Source organism: Triturus cristatus, chromosome 9 (genome assembly GCF_964204655.1).
Source record: "Triturus cristatus chromosome 9, aTriCri1.1, whole genome shotgun sequence".
Taxonomy (NCBI): Eukaryota; Metazoa; Chordata; class Amphibia; order Caudata; family Salamandridae; genus Triturus; species Triturus cristatus.
The window spans coordinates 569,146,124-569,168,249 of NC_140592.1; the positions used below are offsets into that span (position 1 = coordinate 569,146,124).

Genomic DNA, 22,126 nt, shown 5'->3' on the forward strand with positions numbered 1-22,126 from the left:
TAACGCATACACATACTGTTCTATTTACATTTTGTGGCATAGGCGTACCCGCCGTCGCCACTACATTTCCCACAGTCCTTTGGGGCAACTTGCTGGTGTGACGAGCGGTGTGCGACCTATTTTTCCTCAATTTAAATGGCTTCCTTAAGCCAACGGGCTGACGAGCCTTGAGTCTGCACCTGCGCGCCAGGAGAGGTACTTGACCTGCTTTTAATTACATTTGGCAGTCCACGCGGCACCCCTTTACACTGACCTGCTCCCTGCTGACGAGAGGCAACTACCTCGAAACACGTGTCCAGGGATGGCTAACGCATACACATACTGTTCTATTTACATTTTGTGGCATAGGCGTACCCGCCGTCGCCACTACATTTCCCACAGTCCTTTGGGGCAACTTGCTGGTGTGACGAGCGGTGTGCGACCTATTTTTCCTCAATTTAAATGGCTTCCTTAAGCCAACGGGCTGACGAGCCTTGAGTCTGCACCTGCGCGCCAGGAGAGGTACTTGACCTGCTTTTAATTACATTTGGCAGTCCACGCGGCACCCCTTTACACTGACCTGCTCCCTGCTGACGAGAGGCAACTACCTCGAAACACGTGTCCAGGGATGGCTAACGCATATACATACTGTTCTATTTACATTTTGTGGCATAGGCGTACCCGCCGTCGCCACTACATTTCCCACAGTCCTTTGGGGCAACTTGCTGGTGTGACGAGCGGTGTGCGACCTATTTTTCCTCAATTTAAATGGCTTCCTTAAGCCAACGGGCTGACGAGCCTTGAGTCTGCACCTGCGCGCCAGGAGAGGTACTTGACCTGCTTTTAATTACATTTGGCAGTCCACGCGGCACCCCTTTACACTGACCTGCTCCCTGCTGACGAGAGGCAACTACCTCGAAACACGTGTCCAGGGATGGCTAACGCATACACATACTGTTCTATTTACATTTTGTGGCATAGGCGTACCCGCCGTCGCCACTACATTTCCCACAGTCCTTTGGGGCAACTTGCTGGTGTGACGAGCGGTGTGCGACCTATTTTTCCTCAATTTAAATGGCTTCCTTAAGCCAACGGGCTGACGAGCCTTGAGTCTGCACCTGCGCGCCAGGAGAGGTACTTGACCTGCTTTTAATTACATTTGGCAGTCCACGCGGCACCCCTTTACACTGACCTGCTCCCTGCTGACGAGAGGCAACTACCTCGAAACACGTGTCCAGGGATGGCTAACGCATACACATACTGTTCTATTTACATTTTGTGGCATAGGCGTACCCGCCGTCGCCACTACATTTCCCACAGTCCTTTGGGGCAACTTGCTGGTGTGACGAGCGGTGTGCGACCTATTTTTCCTCAATTTAAATGGCTTCCTTAAGCCAACGGGCTGACAAGCCTTGAGTCTGCACCTGCGCGCCAGGAGAGGTACTTGACCTGCTTTTAATTACATTTGGCAGTCCACGCGGCACCCCTTTACAATGACCTGCTCCCTGCTGACGAGAGGCAACTACCTCGAAACACGTGTCCAGGGATGGCTAACGCATACACATACTGTTCTATTTACATTTTGTGGCATAGGCGTACCCGCCGTCGCCACTACATTTCCCACAGTCCTTTGGGGCAACTTGCTGGTGTGACGAGCGGTGTGCGACCTATTTTTCCTCAATTTAAATGGCTTCCTTAAGCCAACGGGCTGACGAGCCTTGAGTCTGCACCTGCGCGCCAGGAGAGGTACTTGACCTGCTTTTAATTACATTTGGCAGTCCACGCGGCACCCCTTTACACTGACCTGCTCCCTGCTGACGAGAGGCAACTACCTCGAAACACGTGTCCAGGGATGGCTAACGCATACACATACTGTTCTATTTACATTTTGTGGCATAGGCGTACCCGCCGTCGCCACTACATTTCCCACAGTCCTTTGGGGCAACTTGCTGGTGTGACGAGCGGTGTGCGACCTATTTTTCCTCAATTTAAATGGCTTCCTTAAGCCAACGGGCTGACGAGCCTTGAGTCTGCACCTGCGCGCCAGGAGAGGTACTTGACCTGCTTTTAATTACATTTGGCAGTCCACGCGGCACCCCTTTACACTGACCTGCTCCCTGCTGACGAGAGGCAACTACCTCGAAACACGTGTCCAGGGATGGCTAACGCATACACATACTGTTCTATTTACATTTTGTGGCATAGGCGTACCCGCCGTCGCCACTACATTTCCCACAGTCCTTTGGGGCAACTTGCTGGTGTGACGAGCGGTGTGCGACCTATTTTTCCTCAATTTAAATGGCTTCCTTAAGCCAACGGGCTGACGAGCCTGGAGTCTGCACCTGCGCGCCAGGAGAGGTACTTGACCTGCTTTTAATTACATTTGGCAGTCCACGCGGCACCCCTTTACACTGACCTGCTCCCTGCTGACGAGAGGCAACTACCTCGAAACACGTGTCCAGGGATGGCTAACGCATACACATACTGTTCTATTTACATTTTGTGGCATAGGCGTACCCGCCGTCGCCACTACATTTCCCACAGTCCTTTGGGGCAACTTGCTGGTGTGACGAGCGGTGTGCGACCTATTTTTCCTCAATTTAAATGGCTTCCTTAAGCCAACGGGCTGACGAGCCTTGAGTCTGCACCTGCGCGCCAGGAGAGGTACTTGACCTGCTTTTAATTACATTTGGCAGTCCACGCGGCACCCCTTTACACTGACCTGCTCCCTGCTGACGAGAGGCAACTACCTCGAAACACGTGTCCAGGGATGGCTAACGCATACACATACTGTTCTATTTACATTTTGTGGCATAGGCGTACCCGCCGTCGCCACTACATTTCCCACAGTCCTTTGGGGCAACTTGCTGGTGTGACGAGCGGTGTGCGACCTATTTTTCCTCAACTGGTCTTGGAAAATCCCAGAATCAAATTGAAAGGGTGCCTGGACTCAGAAAGGAGTCATTCCGTTGGTAAAATAGCATTATACAAATTATGATAACATAAATGCTTGCACAGTAGAGATGCCTCAATTTGTGTTTAAATTATGTGGTTAGCCATCCTCATCTTCAGCAGTGCCTGAACTGGGAAATGCTTTAATTCCTTACAGTGACTTTAGTAACAGAGGACTGCTTGTCTTATTGCGCCTCCTTATGGGCCTCAACTTAACTCCTCCAGTCCTTCTGTCTTATAATCACTTGCCAGTGATAAAATCCTCTTTTAGGAGAGCCCTTGTAAATGGAATAGGCAAAACTGAGAACTTTTTACAATTATTCAGCTTCACATACCCCAAAAAGACACTTCTGATGTATTCAGCGTGAGGTCCACCCACAAATAATAACAGTGCAACGCAGAAGAAATCAGCAGATACCTCAGTATTGGATCCATGTGGTCTAAAGGTCTGATTACGACTTTGGCGGTGTGGGGCACCACGCCACCGTCCGGCTCCCACACGGTCAAAGTTGACTGCTGACCACCCACCATATTAAAAGTTGTAATCCAGGCAGGCGGCCCTGCGGCGGCAGGCCCTTGGCGCTTCCTTTCAAAGGCTCATAGGAAAGCCTTAAAAAACGGAAGCTCTGTGGGCCCGCCACAGCGCGTTCCAGCATGTCATGGACTGTAAAGTCCATGCTGTGCTGAACTGTCGGTGCATGCAGACTGGGGGCAAACATGTACCCCCCTACATGCATCCCTAGGCCCTGACGGAGCAGGGGCCCCTAAGTTCCCTCATCGCCAGCATTTTCATGGTGTGAGAACCACCATGAGGCTCCTGATGGTGAGAAAACTTGTAATATGCTTGGCAGTGCCGCAGTAGCACCACCAAGCATATTGCAGTCTCAAGACCGCCATGCCAACGCCAGGTATTGTTGATCCTTGGTGATTGCAGTGGTTCTCTGGAGGTCCGACCGCCGTACGCGTAATACAGAGGTCAGGCTGCTGGTGCGGCTGCACTTCCACTGCGAGTTTGGCGGACCTATGGACTGCAAACTCGTAATTAGGCCCCAAGTTTCAAAGTACAAACCCAAGGACAACAGCTTTAACATCTGTGTAAAGTGACTCTGGAGTCTACCTAGAAGAAGAAGCAGTACAGACCACGGAAAAACAGCACACACCATAGTAATGGTCCACCTGGAGTGGTGGCGGTGCAAAAGACAGGACAGGGTGATACTATGAGCGATTCTGTGAAAACTGTGGAGCTAAAAGAGAGAAGGTGATAGATTTGCAGTTTGAAGCTGTTTGACAAAGGAAGAGAGTAGTGTCCTAGACAGAAATTCCGGCACAGGAAGAGTCCCTTAACTCTCCACTCTTTATCTAAGGCTGAGCAGGCTTAGATGATATCAATGATTAGTGGTTAATGGAAGGAGGAGGGATGGCTCAGGAGAAGGCCTAGTCATGTGACCAAGAGGGCAGACAGAAAGGGGCGGCTTTGGGCCTGCTACTGCTTCAGAGGAAGAAGGGGGTGAACACCTAGAGACTCAAAACCTGAAATAAACAACAATAAATGACAAAATAACACTCACATGCGGGGACAGGTTTCTTCATAAAACCAAATAGAAATGCAGAAACCTTTAAATTCACTCCTCTGTTTTAACACAGCACCCGTGATCAAATTTGTGTTTTAGTCAGCTTATGAGTGGCAAATCATTCATTAACTCGCAGGAAACCAGCCCAGCTGAGAAGTGGGTTACCGCTGAATGGGAGAGGGGGATACAGGCTCTATTGTAGTTTCCAGGTACCCAGAGCCGAGGAAGATCAAAAACCTCATGTTATCTCCATTGTGCTCCTTCTCTCACTGTAATATAGTAGGCTGGAAGAGACTGCACCTGGCTAGGGTTACAGGACTGAGGAATGTTTGGGACAAGAAAAATGTGTGACTTGTCCATCTTGGTATCTCTGAAAGTATGCTTTTGTTTAGGTTGGTAGTAATGGTGGTATGAACATGATGAACGACATGCAAACTTTCAGGGTTCTTTAATTGATCATGCTAGTCAAGGAGATCTGGAAAACCTCCTTTTTAGAATCGGTTAAGGGGTAACAAGCCCTGTTGATATTGCCAGTAAGGATCTCGCAATGGGTATGCAAGTTTTAACTGCTGGCCATCTGAAAGACCGAGTAACTGCTAGCCCTGGAAATCTCAGACTAATAAATGCCCAGAAGAACCAGGGGCTGATAGCTCCTTGAGCAGGAGTTGCCCAAGAGGAATAGGTACAGCTTACATTAAGTCTAGAAGCCTAAGCCCACCACATGCACAAGTTATAATGAATATGAGATTCAACAGGGTAAATGTACTTATCTGCAACAGTTGCAGTACCTACCTGGAACAGGCTTCTAGCTAACCCTAATGAAGTTGTTTTTCTAACATTTGAAATTATTCCAGATTCAAAAACTAGAGAGTAGGACTATTGAAATCATTTCAATGTACATAAGATTAATGCTATCACACATCAGCTTTTTGTGATGTGTAAATTCAGTGCTAGGTACTGAAATGATATCAATCTGAACATGCATGCCCTTAAAATCATGCACAGTACAGTAACATATATGAAGGGTCAACTGTTCAAGGATGTTCCAAATGCACACCGATCTTGAGATAGAGTGGGTACCTGAAAATGGTACTAGATACTCTTCCACAATGAGAACTAGTGCAGAAACTAGAAAATGCAGAACGTATCAATACCATTGGGAATTCCCACAACAGTGCTCTGTAATCAAGTGGATTAAGTCATGTCATTGACTTTTGTACACATCAGACAGTAGAAAGTTCTCATTAAGCAGTGGTTTGTCTGGGATGTTGGCTACAAAGATGCTGTTTCCATGTAGACTGGAATCTGCGTTGTACTGTTTCAAGTACCATGTTTATGTCCATCCTAAAAACGATTGTGTCCACTATGTGATACGAAGGTTGAGCACTGTTTTACTTGCAGGGGGGCCATTGGTGGCAATTTTAGATGGTTGGCTCACACTGTCTGATTAATTGAACTCTGAGAATGATGATCTCAGAGTAAGGGAGGTGTTACTGGATGGCTTTCCCATTTTCATCACAGCTCAGAGCAATGTCAGTTGCTCAGCAGTTTGTTTTGCTTTGTGCACAGACAGCACTGCTGGCTATGTGACATGTCTGATCTGTTTTGGATGTGTCTGATGATCTATCCAATCTACAGTTATGTGCTTGTGATGTAATGAAACAAGCTGGAAGGTATGATCATAAATTGAGAGTAAAAAGTATTGTGGAGAAATAAATGTTCATGATGGTACCTGATAACCGAGCTCTGCTAGGATTCAAGCGGAGTCTAGCTCCTTTAAATTGGACTCATTTATCTGAGAGCATCAATTAACACTTGGAGCATTATGGAACTCAGAAGGTATTTTACATGAAACGATTGACATTTGTTTTTACCTCCATTAAGGCCACTCTACCTTCCCAGATGCACGCATTCTGAGATACCAAGACATCATCAAGTACATACTCCAGGAACTGGGAGGTATATACTCTCTCTCTCTCTCTCCTCCTTGGAGTCCAACCATTCTCTTGCCAGGCAACCCCAAAACGCCTATGCAGCTCAACAGCCCTCTTGCTCCCCTCACACAGAAAACTATGAAACCTCATTAGCCTCCTCTATTTGCCCTACTACTTGCGGGTGAAGTGGAAGTCCTGGTATCGATATCACTGTCACTTGCCTTTGTCAGAATAGGCAAGGAGTGTGGGTTTCAAAACTGCCAAGTACTTACTGAGCCAAAGAACAACACTCCACTCACCCCACTCCTTTTAAGTGTCTACGGTGCCCCAGCACCTATTGCCCTTGCCACTGTCAAGCCCCAATGAGAGTAGCCATGGCGGCTAGGTACTATCATGCTCTATCAAAAATGCCCTAATGAACTCAAGCACCTACCACGTTTCTAAATCCCAATATCTAGAGTAGTGAAAACGATGTCCCACATAATTTGGTTAGGTTAAATTAGATGTTGCATGGTGCTATGAAAGGAAAGAGAAGCAGAATAGGGCACTACTGGGCTAAACTGGAAAACAGGCAGGAAATCCTATCCACCTCCAAACCAGTCCATCCCATCACCCTGCCTGCATCACCACGGGACTGTGAAACTCCTCCTGCAATTGTCAAATTAATCACAGAGATTAAGCATTTTCTTGCACCATGCAAAACCTCCAACTGTCAATGGGACCTGTATTTCATCCTCCAAGCTTCCATCCTTACACCAATGTCACCATTCTGATTGGTTCATGAGGTCAAGGCACCCTCTTTCTACACCTCTTTCCCCATGAAGATCTGGTGTCCATGGAGTACAAGCACTTGCTCATTAGGAGCACACTGCACTATGTGTAAGCAATTTCTTTTCATTACACTTTTTAATTGCATAGAGCATAAAGACCTAAATCACCATTTTTATATTCACTACTCAAACCCAAAGTTCCCTTGGCGCCCAACAATCCACCAATTGTTCTGGCTACCAGTGAGCCACTTCAGTGAAAGCATCTACTCCTATCCCAATCTCATACACTAGTGCCCACTGAAAGCAAATATCCATCTCATTCTTCAATGATCTATAAGCTCGAGTGAGAGGCCCAGGCCAAGTCAAATTCCTCATCTCCAGCCTTTGTCACACCTACCCAGGTGTCTATTAAAGGAAAATGCTCTGGCTTATTTGTGCAGCCATTAGCTATGGTACCTGTTCTCCTTGCCATTCTGCAACAGTGAGTTCCGATCAAGGCCCTGGCGTTCTGTGCACACGTATGTATTCCGTCGGGTCATCACACTTGGCGGGATGTTGTTCTATGGGAAAAAGAAACAATGTGAGACGTAGAAGTTGAAGTCAAGCTCATGAGACGAAGGCAAGTGACATCATTACAAGATTAGGGCCAAGCTCAAGCCCCTAATAGCACCATGACATCAGACTCTGCCCTCTTGTTACATTACCAGCATTTGCATAGCCAGAATTGTCACACCACAGTACACCCTATTATTGCCAAAACTGTGAGAGGTTTACTTCCCCATTCAGGATGATCCCCAGGCGCCATAATATCTCTCTTGGAATTTGCAAGAGGTCAATGTTCACAGCACAAAAATATGCAACACATCTATGGGAGTCTCCTGTGCATAAAACAGAACCCATGGTCTGACTACTAAACACATCAGTGAGTGATATTTGAGACCAGTGCTTGTGCTACGCCAGGGTTTGCTGGCAGTCATCAAGGGCACTCGTGTTTTTTGGGAACCAGGATTTTTTTTTTTTTTTATCATCAGACTTTGACTCAGATGAAAAGAGAAAGGCACTAAAGGCGGAAGGAAGTGAAATATCGGAAGTCACTGACCAATGGAGAAAGCAGAGTTGAAAAACAACCTGCTACTTTGAGAAAGAGGCAGGAAGAGTAAGGTAGCAGTCTAAATAAGAATGCTGTAAAATCAAGATTGGGCAGCATTGGCAACTTGTCTAATCCAGCATTCAGTGGTTCCGATTATTAAGAAAAATCTTTAACTCCTGGACTTTTTTTTCTTAGACAAATTAAGCTGCCTTCTTGAGATCAGTGGAAAAAACTAATCTAGTCTGCATGGTAGCATCATCACCTGAGGGACTCTCTTACATCCAATTTGCAAGTCTGGAAGACTCGCCTATTACACAAAGAAACACTACACAGAAACATATGAAAATGATGATGTGCAACACTAGGCGAAATGCAAGATTTATTTTAATCAATTCAATCGAAAAATACAAGTATTTGCAAAAAAAATGAAAAAAGGAGAACACCTTTCATTGATGGATCCCTAATTGTGGCAAATACACTGCCACCATCTTTCTTACTTCTCGATCCAAACAATCACACCTCCACTGTCCAGGGCTCGCTGTTGCATAGGACTCATGCTTCACTTATCTGATGATGCAGAAAAGGCAGAAACCAGTTTGGGATTGTTTATGCTTCCATCTTATGGGGACCTGTCCTAGCAGGTTGGCTAAACTGTTCTTTTTGGAGCAGGAACAAGAATGATTTGAAAATGGCTTGTCTTGAGTGGCATAGTGGGTGAAAAATCTATGGAATAGAAGGCGCCCAGAATAATTATCAGTGAATGAGATTAAATCAAGCATTCTATTCATCACTTTTGTTTTTGGAAGCGATAAGCCCAGAGTGTGATGGGTAGGCCCAAACGTAGGTCCTGTGCTCACTGTGAACCTGGCCACAAGCTGCAGCTCACCGACGAGGCCTAAAAGGCTAAATACAGCCCGGAATTGTCTTCATTTCTTCCTGGGAGCTACCTGGCCAGGCAGTTCACGCTGGATTGTTACTACTGGAACAGGACCAAGACTGATTAGCACAAGGCTGGTCTCTGGTCCTGAGTAGGCTAATGGGCAAAATATGATGGACTGGAATGGGGCGATTTGTAATTACCCGTAAGTAATATTAACTTAAGCATTCTAGCCACCATTTTTCTGTGTTTCTGTCCTGGAAGTGTCCAGGATCTGCCCATTAGAAACCTGGTGCACAAACCAAGAAACAGATTACCTTCTGTTGCAGCACAAACTCATCAGATACGTAGATAATTTGAATTACTCCATTTCATTTGCCACATTCCTAGAATCTCTTTAAAAAAAAAAAAAAAACTAACACTAACTCCAGATCTCAAAAACCACGCCATTTCACCCATCAACCGTAGAACTTTTTCTCTAGCATGCTTGTTTTGAGCAGTTCAGTATATCAAGGGGCATTACGGCAGTATATGGTTATGGCATGACACTCCCTCTTGATTTATCATGTTATGGAGATAAAGAGGAACATTAAAAATGTGCTCAAAACCTGCACACATGATCCACTATCTTTGGATACAAATTGGGTTAGCAAGAATATGAGCTCTTGGGTTCAATGAAGGACTTCAGAAAACACTAGCTTCAAACCACAGGACACTGCTGACATTAGAAGGAAAGACTAGCAATGGAAAACTTTGAAGTCATGGGTGCTACGTACTTTTAATATCTGATGGTTGTTCAAGTCATACAAAATGACTCGTATGTATTTTCTATATACATTCTTTCATGTTTATTAAGGACAGTTTCAGACAGAACGTTCTTTAAAGTAATGATGGCTGGCACTGTCACCATCAATATTGTCAAATAGGCACTCTCTGTGCAATTTGTGCCTTGCCCTGGACCACAAAATGAAGTAGTGCCAGCCTTGGGCTTCTTTTCAGGTGAAAACAATTTTACGTAACCAATGAGGATTAGAACTAAGACACCCGTGTTGTGGACCCACAAAGGGCTGTTGCTTACATTATTGAAACTACCTGACAGGCCCAAACTTACAAAGTAACACAACGATAAGTCAAAAAGGGGGAAACCTGTTCCCTTGTGTTAAATCAATGTCCTTGGCTTAACCTAAAGGCTACCAGAACCACCTGATTGTATGAGCATTATCAAAGAGCAAAGAGGCTAGGCGCCCCACCACTAGAGCCTGCTATGCAGCCAAGTGGAAATGATTTGTTATATACTGTAACAACAACACCATCAATCCTTTAGATGCCTCCACTCAACACATCATATGTTACCTGCTGCATCTTCAAAGATGTAATCTAGAATACACATCAATTAGATTACATCTCGCTGCCATAGCAGCTTACCTACAAAATAGAGTACATCTGCTATTGTTCTGGGTACCTGTTATTAAAGCATTTATGGAAGGCCTCAAAAGAATAATTCCTCCCAGGGTACCACCCTCCCCAGTATGGAATCTAAACATCGTCCTCACAAGACTAATGGGTCCTCCATTTGAACCTCTGCATAAATGCGAGCTACAATTCCTTACATGGAAAGTCGCTTTCCTTGTGGCCATTACATCTCTTAGAAGAGTCAGTGAGCTACAGGCACTAACTTCAAGAACCATTTTTACAACTCCATCATAACAAGTGGTTTGCAGGACAAATCCCACATTCCTTCCTAAAGTTATCTCTCCCTTCCATCTCAACCAATCTGTTGAGTTGCCAGTGTTCTTCTCGCAACCACAAACAGTAGCAGAAAGAGCTCTTCATACACTAGACGTAAAAAGAACACTTCTTTACTATATTGACAGAACAAAACCTTTTCGCAAAACAAAACAACTTTTTGTATCCTTCTCACCACCACATAAAGGCAATCTCATATCAAAGTCTGAGATTGCAAGGTGGATTGTCAAATGTATACAAATTTGCTATCACAAAGCAAAACGTACACTATCTATTCCCCCTAAAGCCCACTCTACCTGAAAAATAGGGGCTTCAATGGCATTTTTAGGTAACATTCCCTTGGATGATATCTGCAAAGCAGCTACATGGTCTACACCGCACACATTCACAATACACTATTGTGTAGATGTGCAGGCAAAACAACAAGCTAGTGTGGGCCAGGCTGTACTCAAACACTATTTCAAACTACTGCAACAGATACTGGTGGTCGCCGCTCAGGAGGAGTACTGCTATGCAATCTATGCACAGTGTGTGATCTGCAGCTCATATGCCTGGAACGGAAAATGCTACTTACCAGTATGCATCTGTTCTTGGCATGTAGAGCTGCAGATTCACACAGGCTCACCCGCCTCCCCGGCTACCTTTATCTGTTCCAATAGTATCTTAAGCAGATGCAACATACATGGACATCTATTTCGGTTTCTCACAAAACTCCATCATTTCCCTTCATTGCGAAAAAACAATCTGAAGATGGAGTCGAAGCCCATGCGCACTATTGTCCAAAAGAGGAGTCACCTATCTCGTGACTTCCAAAGACTTATTCCAATACAACAACAAAGTGCAAACATCCGGGCCCAACACCAGATGGCGATCTATGCACAGTGTGTGAATCTGCAGCTCATATGCCTTGAACATAATGTTACTGTGAATGATGGTACCCTGAATGCACCCAATGCCCTACGTCTTGACTCCGTATAAGGTAACTACAGTAGTGAGTGACAACTCAGTGGTCTCAAGCTTTGGGGGAATGGGAAAGTCCAGTGGTGGTAACCACTCGCTGTGGGTAGGCAAGATCCTGGAAGGCCCGAAACCCACAGTGACCATTGTAATGTACTTGACAAATGGAAAAGGACAAAGTCTATCTTCAATTACAGAACACTTCACACTATTTATTACTATGTAATCAAGGAGAGGTGTTGTTAATGTCTGCTCAGGCTTTATGCTTTTTGTGCTGGTAGGTGAAATACTATCAACTCCCTCCTATTTTGATCAAACATCCCCAGATTAAATGGGCTAGCAAACGAGATTTGTCAATTTATACCCCTCTTCTGAACATTGTAGTTGAAACTGTTTGTTAAGAATTAAACTACTTTTCTAATACTACTGGGACACAAAGCGCTTAGCTAGCCTTACTGGCCAAAGACCCATGTGCTTTAGTTGCAGAAGAAAAACTGACACCAACAGAAAACATTCTCCTCCTTCCTAAATGGAGGTCTGTGACAAATCCAGTGACAAATTTGTGTCAAATTGGAGACTGGTCTCTGACCACTGGCAACCACCAGCACATACTAAACCTTCCACTACCTTAAACTTCCAGGCAACGCCAACATCACATCTAGGCTTTCATTACCCAGAAGACGCCCGGGCCAGATTTGTCTATATTTCATGCAATGCAGCAATGCAACTTGCTGCACTGCATAATAAGGAGAGGGCAGGAATGTGCCACAGTTACCAATATACGGCACAGTCCATGCCACACACAATCCTTAGGGGCATTTTCCTCTTTCCAAGTGTGCTGCAGAATGCAGCACACTAAGAAACAGGAAACAAAAATATTTCTCCTTGTTATGGCTCCCCTGGGAAGGCATAGAATTTTGACACATTCTCTGGATTACCAGTTGGATTGTGCCAAAATTCATGGGTGGATGCATGGGAAACCGACACTCCACACATGGAACGCCTTACCAGGGCAGTGTAACTCAAGACAGCGACTTGCCCTGCCTTGCATTACTCCAGATTTACCAATCAACATATGGCCAGACAAGGTGGCCTTGCATTGCTTTGTAAACATGACTTAAGTATTGTGTTCCCTTGTGACACCATGTGTGACGCAAGGGCAACACATTATAATGTTAAAACTGTCCACTGGTATCACAGCCACAAAAGCAAGCCAGTCTTTAGATCAAATGCACATTCCAGCCTCTCTCCAAAAGCACTCGGCCCCAAGCATACAGCCATGCGACAAGTGGCTGAAAAAAACCACAGAGCAGAATACCGACTTCTTGTATCCTGACTGTAGTCTAGGTACTACTCCCTCACATATGAATCCCCACACCACCAATGTCCCTGTCATTGAACTAACACATATTAGACAAAGTTAATTAATCCAAACTCGGCTAAATTTAATTGCACTATGTTAAGTTCAAAATCACCTTATTCAGTTTCATGTGATAAACCATAAAAGCACAGGTAAAAATATAATACATACAATCCAGACGGGAACATACCCGGTTGAAGCATAGTATATACAATGTAAAAATATATGCAGTTTAAAAAATATATAATTACCAAATCTCCACGAACACATAAAATACCTGCTAAACAATGCTCTAAATGGTGCAGTAAGACCTTGCGCTTCATTGAGTGGTTAGTTAAACGGCTAGTGGGGTAAAGTAAAGTGCACAGTGCCGGGGATCGTGACAAGGGTCAGGCAAGTTAGTCACAACTCGCCCTAAGCCTAATTGCAGATTTTAAAAAGTTGAGTACATAAAAAACAGTGTTACCAGTCAACATTTGACGAAATATATAAGCAGGCCGTACTCGTCTAAAATAGGAATTAAAAAGGATTTTCTGAGCATATCATAAAATGGGCAAAACATCATGAAATGAACCATGCCCTGCGGAGATGTACCATCGCAGCCGCAGGACATAAGAGTATGCCCTTTGTTCTGACCCCTGCGTTGGGCAAGAAGAAAATGGAAAAGATCGAACCGAAACCTGGTCAAAAGAAAATGGTCGTAAGAGTTTGTGAACACCAGCAAGTACGGCTCCACCATCAGAGTGGTCCTTAGCATGAAGAAGCGACCTATGCTGGGCTTCAGAAGTTACTTCTCCTCCCTTGCCAAGGTCTGGCATGCAAGAAAGGCCGTCTTAACGAGGGCTAGATCTTTCTTATTTGTCGCTTCAAAGTTGGAGAAATGTTCTCCTCTTCCCAAACTTGTGAGGCTCCTTACTACATATTTGAGCCAAGGTACCCTGGCTGCGTAATCGAGGGCCAGACAATCTGTTAGGATTAATCTTTTTAGGGAGGTCCCCTTACCAACCCAAATTTTTAGCCAGAGAGACACCGGGAGGAATGCTATTAGATTAGAAATATAGGACATGCCAAGCTCTTCATGAGCTGTGAAAGAGGGAGAACCCTGAGGAACAGATAAAAGATGTGTCAGAAATTTATTTTCCCGAAATTTGGAGATCGGCTGTATCAGTATACCTGCAGATTTCACTGCCATAAAGGGCCTTTGACACTTGGCCCTATAGAGCTTTAAAAGAGCCCCGAACGGTCTTTTCCTCAGTCTAGCGGCAAAATTAAAGATTGCTGCAGACTCCCTAATTAGGTAATTTCTCTTGTGGGTAAGTTGGAACCCCCAGTTCATTTTTTTCATCTAAAAGTATCCCTGAATAGGAGAGCATGCTCGACTTATGAATCGAGCTAAGCCCTGCCCTAATAGTATATGGCCTACTGGGCTATGCCCCTACATGCATAAAGTATGACTTTAAATTAATAATCGTCAGGTTCATAGCCCCCATATATTGGGCGAAGGAGTTTATATGCGTTTGCAAACACCGTTCGGTCCTGGCCATTAAAACGGTGTCATCTGCATATAGCAGGACCGGGAGACCCCGCTGTACTGCCTGAGGGAAGTCTGCCTTGAACTCCAAAAGGGTTTTCTCCAAGTTGTTCATGTAAAAATTGAATAAAAATGGGTCCAAAATACAACCCTGCTGGATTCCGACCCAGATGGGAAACAAACGTGATGCATTCAGACCGGCCAAATAACGCACAGCCGCCTTAGTGTCTCGATGGTGGTCACATAGGAAGGAGACTATATCCCTGTCCACCTTTAGCGAGAGAAGGATCTGCCAAAGTTCACTTCTGTTCACACAATCAAATGCGGAAGACAGGTACATAAAGGCCAAAAAGATGGTACAATAGTGGGCCACCGTGTACTTATTCAATATCATAAAGAGGTTTAGACATTGGTCAATCGTGGAGCGGCCAGAAAGGAAACAGTATTGGGCATCCAACAGAATGTTATTGTCAAGAGCCCAAGACGATACCTACCCAGCAGGATCTGTCCGGCCACTTTGACCACGGAGTCCAACACGGATATAGGCCTGTAGCAATAAGTGCTATCCCTGTTCCCCCTTTTAAAAACCAGGACAATTATGGAAGAAGCCCAAGAGGCAGGAGGGCCAGACCTCGCAGCCGCGATAATTACAGAGGTAAGCAAGTGTGCCCAGAACTCCACGTCAAACAGATAAAGATCAAGAGGAATTCCGTCAGGTCCCGGGGCCTTATTGCGGGTCATGCCAGTAATCCTCGCCTAACTTCTTCCTCAGTTACAGATAGGGTTGTACTTACGGCCCCCCCCCTGGTAGTGAAAACTGGGCTGAAGTGCCCTTGAACATGCCCTAAAAATGGCTACCCAGTCATTCTCTGTAATGTGTGCATCTAGGGAGCCTGGAATAATCTGCGTCCATTTAAGCCTTCTACTTACATCAGTGGGCCCGAAGTACTCCTCATCAACTACTCCTCCTTCTAAAACCCAATATAGGCCAGTTAGCTTTAATACACTGCGGATTATGATCGCTGTGGTTACAAGCTGTAACTGAAAAGTCGGAAATCAAGTAAAAAAAGAAGGGTGGAAACTAAAATAAAGTCGATGAAGGAGGGTTCACGACTGTTAGAAGGTGGTTCAGACCATTTGAGCTGCCAGGATTTTTCACTTTTTGAACACCTAATTGTTTAGCTTTTACTGTGAGAGAGCCTCATAAGTTGGGACTCAACCACAGTGAACTCATGATGAAAGAGACTGCATGTGGATTTTACCGGTGTCCCCCTGGTGAGAGTAGGCCGCTGCGCTGCAGCCGGAGTAAGGGGCACCGGGCTGGTTACATGCAGACACATGTGTACATGTGTGTGCACGTGTAGGGACTGCGCGGTGGAAATTCCTGGTGAGCGCAGCCCAGGTACAGATAGAATGGAGAGGCAGGAATTATGCAGAGCTGGGTGGTGACATGGAATTGGCTTTATATTATGGGAAGAAACATGTAAGGGAAAGTCAGTGTGCTCTACTGCTTTCACTGAAGGACCACTCCATCATTCTCCTATGAAGATGGGATCACATGGGATAGTTTCACTTCCCTAGGGCCTACAAATTCCAGACACGCACCAAAGTACACCATAACTTATGTGAGAAGAAGTATTTTGCTGAGTCCAAAGCCATATCTGTACTGCTTTTGGGTCATCCAGAAATGTTCTATTCGGCTGACTCAGCTCATAACCAGAGCCTGGCTGGGTCTGACCCTGCTAGGCTGAATTAATGACCTTCCTCCCCAAGCTGTAGCATCAGAGACCTAGCCCTTCACAACAAGTATTCCAAGGGCGAAGGTCTCCTCTCTAAGAGGGAGAGAAGATGGGTAGAGCTACAGGTTATCCATCAGCAGCTGTCACCTGGTGCCAGGCAACAAGCTGCTCTGGAGAGAAGGCAGCAAGGGGAGAAGGGGCTTTTCAGAGACCATGTGGCATGAGTCCCCTGGCAATTCTTTAACTATCCCAGAGGGTTGGGCAGGAAGGAGGGAGCAGGGGCAGAGAGGTGATGCATCGCTGCCCGATAGGGCAAGCAGGGTCTTCCTGCCAGCCCCCTCAAAATTCTTTTAAAAATATCTTGCACAGGAAGAGGAGTGCTCTCTAGGGTGTGGTCTGCTGAGGAAGACTGGTGCTGGAGCCTGGCACCATGGGCAGTTGGAAGGAAGAACCCCCTGACTGTCCCAAGACTCTGAAGTGCGCCAAAAGGGGAGTCCAGGACCAGTGAGGAGAAGCTTGGGCCTCTCGGCAAGGAAAACAGACGCCCAGAAGGAGAGCTAGGAGAAAGGCTGGCGCCGAGAGCCAGTGAAGACAGGTCCCTGCTGAATTCACCCTCCTCGAGGCCAGGAGGATGAAGGAAAGTGCTCTCAGTGGCTGGGGCGCGCCACCAGGAGCAAGAGGAGGCCAAAATGGTGAAGTTTGGCCGCCTGGGGGCCGAGATATGCCCCCCAGACGGTAGGGGACCTTTGACCCCTGAAGAGGACTGAAGACGAAGCGCGTGAGGCTCCGCCGCCGGTGCCAGATGTGTCCCCGTCCCGAGGGCTGCCCCACAATAAGAAGAAGGCAGGGAGCGCCGTCGCACTCCCCGTGAAATTATCCCCAAGGGAGTGCCAGGAGCCCACCCTTGCCCCCTGAAGACACCCTCCCCTCGAAGAGAGCTCTGGGGCCCGGGACCCCCAACTCCGAGCCCAAATGATGGTGGTGAGGGGGAGGCGAGCTGTCACGCGTACCCCCTCGTGCCCGAAATCCAGCCGGCGGGCTCCGTCGCGCTTCCCGTAAAGACTGCCCTGGGATCCCAACTCTGGGCCCCGACGCCAGGAAGCTCAACCAGGGTGCGCCATTGCGCTTGATGGAGCAGGTAAAACAACATTTTGTATACCTCCTCTAAATTGCATGAAATTAATTACTTAATCATTCTAAAATTAACTTGAAATAACCGGTTTGCAGTGACATCTTACTAATCAACTTTTGCACCTTGATAAACATGAGATACATGTGGGACTAAAATGCTAATTGCATGGCAGAATAATTAATTAATTAATTAATTATGGTACGCAAACTAACCTTAGATTGTGGTGAAATAGAAAATTGCATGATTTATGTTGCTTTGTGATTGTTTGTGCTTTCCAGACTATAAAATCGCTTTAAATGTTGCTACATCTAGGGAATACTAATATATATTGGGATTAGTGTGGGATTAAACATTAGAATCTCCATTTTTATATTTCTAATTACCGTTATGTCTGTTTTTGCTTAAGTTGGCATTCGGGCCCACTAGGCCGCAGTACCCAAGATGAAGTTTCCGAAGTAAACGCCACCATGTGAGCGCAATGGTTTTTGCGCAGAATCGGATGGCTCTGGAGGTCTCCAAATGACCCCATATCTGTGACACCGTGTTCCTTGTCAAGGATAGGAACTCGTTTGCCTGCCAACTGACAACGGTGTGGAAACAGCGGAAAAACAATACAGAACCTTTGGAGGAATGACTTCTCTTCCTCTAAATGTTACATTCGTAACTTTCTCCTGGGAGCAAAATGAACAATATAAAATTTGCGCCTTCCTATGCCAAGTCTTCATGAAGAACCAATTTACCCTGGGAATCTTTAGAAAACTTACAGATAACCCCGAACTGTCCAATTAGAACATTTCTCTACCCCTACATTGTTGCATGTTAAAATGAAGTAAGAGGGAAAAAGGGTATATAAAGCCCTCATCCGCCAAAGGGGGGGTGCACATCGGGTTGATCTTTCATGGCGTTGGGTCTGCATTGAGCTGGTGACGATTTCCATGGTTTCTTTGGTTTTCGGGAGGTTTTTCGTCAGAAGGGTTGATCTTTGCTGTCGGTCGGACAGCCTATCCTGGAGGTTGTACCAGAGAATGAGGATAACTCTCTGTTTACTCAGAAAGTCGCCGACGCTTGTTAATTGGTAATTAATTAACTTAGCTTTCTAAATTCATGCTTATTTACTAAATGTCTGATTTCTCTTATAAAATAAAACTGAATTTATATTATGAAGTGTAGTTAATAAATGCTAACACAGAGAATTATTATTAGATAAACAAAGCTGAAATAATACAAAATGAGTTTGTGGTTCTTTCATTGATTACTGAAAATGCCAAATGTTTCCTAGGCTTTAATTGTGTTTTAGCTGGTTCTAATTCACCATCAACCAGTCCAACTAATTGGTCCATCGACCAAATGGTGGAGTGCCTCGATGTTAAGGTCAGGATTCTGTAGGGGTATATGTATAAAATGTATATGATGCAAAGGAAATTAATCCGGATAGGTAATAAGGTACCCACATGTCCAGCGCTTTTCTCCTATGTACGGATTCGAGTGAGAGTTATTGAATGACGAGTGTGTGTTGGTGTTATGGGCCCCACCAATGAATGAGTGTATGGATTAGTTGTGATTACGAATCTGTGACATAGGGAGAATATGTAAATTTTGCTCTTGCGCTGCATCACGCTCCCCGTGATAATTGCCTTGGGGGACCGGGATCCCCAACTCCGGGCCCCGGTGTATTGGCCGAGAAGGAGGGAGTGCCGTCGCACTCCCCCGCAGCAGCGGGAAGGCGGACTCCCGCGAGGACTGCTGGACATAGAGGCAGCCTTGTGTCTGCCCGCAGGAGTAGGCAGACCTGAAATGGAGTGCCGGCTCCAATGGCAACACAGGAAGGTGCTTGCCAGACGGGGAGCTTGCGGGAGCCGCTGGGGGTGGGCTCCCCGAGCAGCTCCCCAATGATCCAGACGAGTGCGGCAGGAGCAGCCGGGGGTGGGCTCCCAGAGCTGCGCAAGGGTACCTGGGCGCACGAGGGGTCCGGGGGGAACCGGACCCCCAACAATGGGCAAATGAGGCACAGGGCCGCCATCACCGGCAGCGCGGTTCTCCCCGGCACTGCGGGAGGGCCGCTCATAAAAGATGCAAGGGATGGCAGAAGAGCGCCCCATAATGCTTTGCAGAGCCTAGAAAGGCCTGCATGAAAATGCCCGTTTTCTGCATGTGGTGACCCCAGGTGGATGGGGTCACCGCCAAGTGAGTAAAAAGGTGCCGAGGGAGCTGCAGGAGCAACGCCGACTCCCCCAGCATCAAGAGGAGAAGTCTCTCCCCAAGTCTCTGGGGACTTGAAAGAAACAACCCCTCAATGGTTCAGCTTTGCAACAACAGCATCCTGTGGCTGGAACGTTTGTTCTTCAGCTTGGGGTGCATAAGGAGCTGCACCAAGGTATGGAGGGCTGAGTTGGGGATGTCTGGAAATGGGCATTCCCTGGAGGTGAAGAGGTGCAATTGCACAAGAAGTGCATTTACTTGAAGTTATTTCTTTTGAGGGACTGAAAGTCACATGTGTACTGTGAAGTCATAAGCAAGTGGGGTTATGTTATGTTGCTGGACATTCCTGCTAGCGTGTCTGGCGGTGTACGCTTAATCCTGTGATTATAACTGTGATGCTTTTTAGGGGTTTTATTGCAATGCTTTATAACTGTTATCAGCCATGATAAGGACTGCTATTTTAAGTGATGCGTAAACATGTATTCTTGCTGCTGCGTTAGGTGAAGAACAACCCAGACTGTTAGCTCCTAAGATGTGGAGATGCTCAGTCAGGGTTATGTGTCACCATGGCAGGTGTGCCCATTTTAAATGCTTGTTGAGATAAAGGGGGTGGGTCGCCACTGGGATGGTGACAGTGAGCAAGGCCCTCACTCCAGGTTATGGTCGACCTACTGCACTGGGGGCAAGATGATGTACATACATGGGAATGGTGGGACTGGGCCCCACCGCCCCTGTGGGAGGGGTGGGAATGTTACGCAATGTCACAAAGTAATTCCAACAGCTTATGGATATTTGTAAATAGTTGTATAGTATTGAGTAGTGTGTGTCAGAAGCACGAGGGCAGAAGGAGCGCCCAATACCCCCTACACCCCGCCCTCTTGGGTCCCCACAAGGATGACCATTAAAATCCCCTAACAGAACAATGTTACAGGGGGAGGCATTAAAATGTGTCAGGAAAGTGCATAGACAAGTACTGTTACACACCTCGGGGAGGGAATATGTAGCATTATAAAATTTCTAAAGTAGTAATCTACATGACCCAAGAGAAAACAGCAAGGCCTGCAGGCATGGATTGTCAATGTTCAGGTCCATGATGCTGCCCCCCATCCTGAGAAACATAGACGGCAAGGCCCCCCTTGTGTCTACCAGTCCTCTAAGGAGTTGCAGGTATAGGAAATAACTTGTAGCCTTCCAAGAAATAGGAGTTGTCGATGGTCCAGGTCTCCCGCAGGCAAATAATGTTGTACTTTTGGATACAGCACTGCCATTCCGGATCTGTAAGCTTGCTAGCCAGGTCAGCTATATTCCAGGAGATCAGATTACAAGAATTTGTGTCCTGTTCATGACTGCTAGAGGTTCGTTGTGCCAACTGATGCATGGAATCAGGTTGTAAAGAAGGGGCCTTAGGGGTCATAAATGCTACCGCCTCGAGTCAATCGCAATTGTCGAGGAGCCCCAGCGGTGCACATGTGTTGAATAGTGGTACCGGTGAAGACACATGAGGCCACTTGAAAAGAGCCAGACTAACAGAACTCCTAGAATATGGAGCCGAGGGTAAAGGTGTATAGAAGTAGCCCAAAGGGAGGGCCGTGATGGAGGTTACCGGACCCTTGCTATTATAATGACTGGCTGCATGAAGAATTCTCTCTGCCAGGTGTGGCCGGTTAAAGTTGATGATTACGCAAATCGCCATTGCTGCTCTTTTTCGATCCTCCTATCCAGGCCACCCTCCAGACCATAATGATGTGCCTCTCCACTTTGAAGCCCAAGGGTGTGTTGATATTAAGCCAGTGAAGGACTTTGTTATTTAACTGATAAAAATCCTCAGTAACACCCGGCTTTAACACTGGCACATTGCCCAGGACCACGACATATAGAGTTGCGACCGGTGGTAGATGGATGATGTTTGGTCCCTGGGGATGTGAACCCGGCCCGCCGGTAGCAGGAATCGAGGCCTCCCCACCTGCGAACCTCGTACTGAAGATAAGATCACTTCTGTGACTGGCCTACGACGTGAGGGGATCCTAGGGGCATGCCCTCACCTGAGTTCTGTCTGCAGAAGACAGATGCGGGCCAGTGTGAAGAGGGGGGAGCGGACTGGGGGATTATACTCCTGGAACGCGTATTGCTGGCCTTGTGGGCCTCTCCTATGGCAGTTATTGAGGCGGGAAGACTTGGGCCATTATGTGCGTTACTAGTTACAGCTATTGGTACTTGCTGTAAAGTTGGAGGTCTTGAAAAATTGAGACAGGATGGAGGATTATTGTGTAAGGTCTAATTTAGAGTCCA

General features: G+C 46.3%; 1 protein-coding gene across 2 annotated transcripts in view; it reads right to left on the reverse strand.

The window, feature by feature from the left end:
• MARK4 (microtubule affinity regulating kinase 4) overlaps positions 1-22,126 on the reverse strand; it is a 672,098-nt gene that overhangs the window by 198,692 nt on the left and 451,280 nt on the right. For both annotated transcript variants that reach the window (XM_085625587.1, XM_085625588.1), the window contains exon 14: positions 7,663-7,766. In XM_085625587.1, coding sequence (XP_085481713.1) covers positions 7,663-7,766 — 104 coding nt within the window. The remainder of the gene's footprint in view (positions 1-7,662; positions 7,767-22,126) is intronic.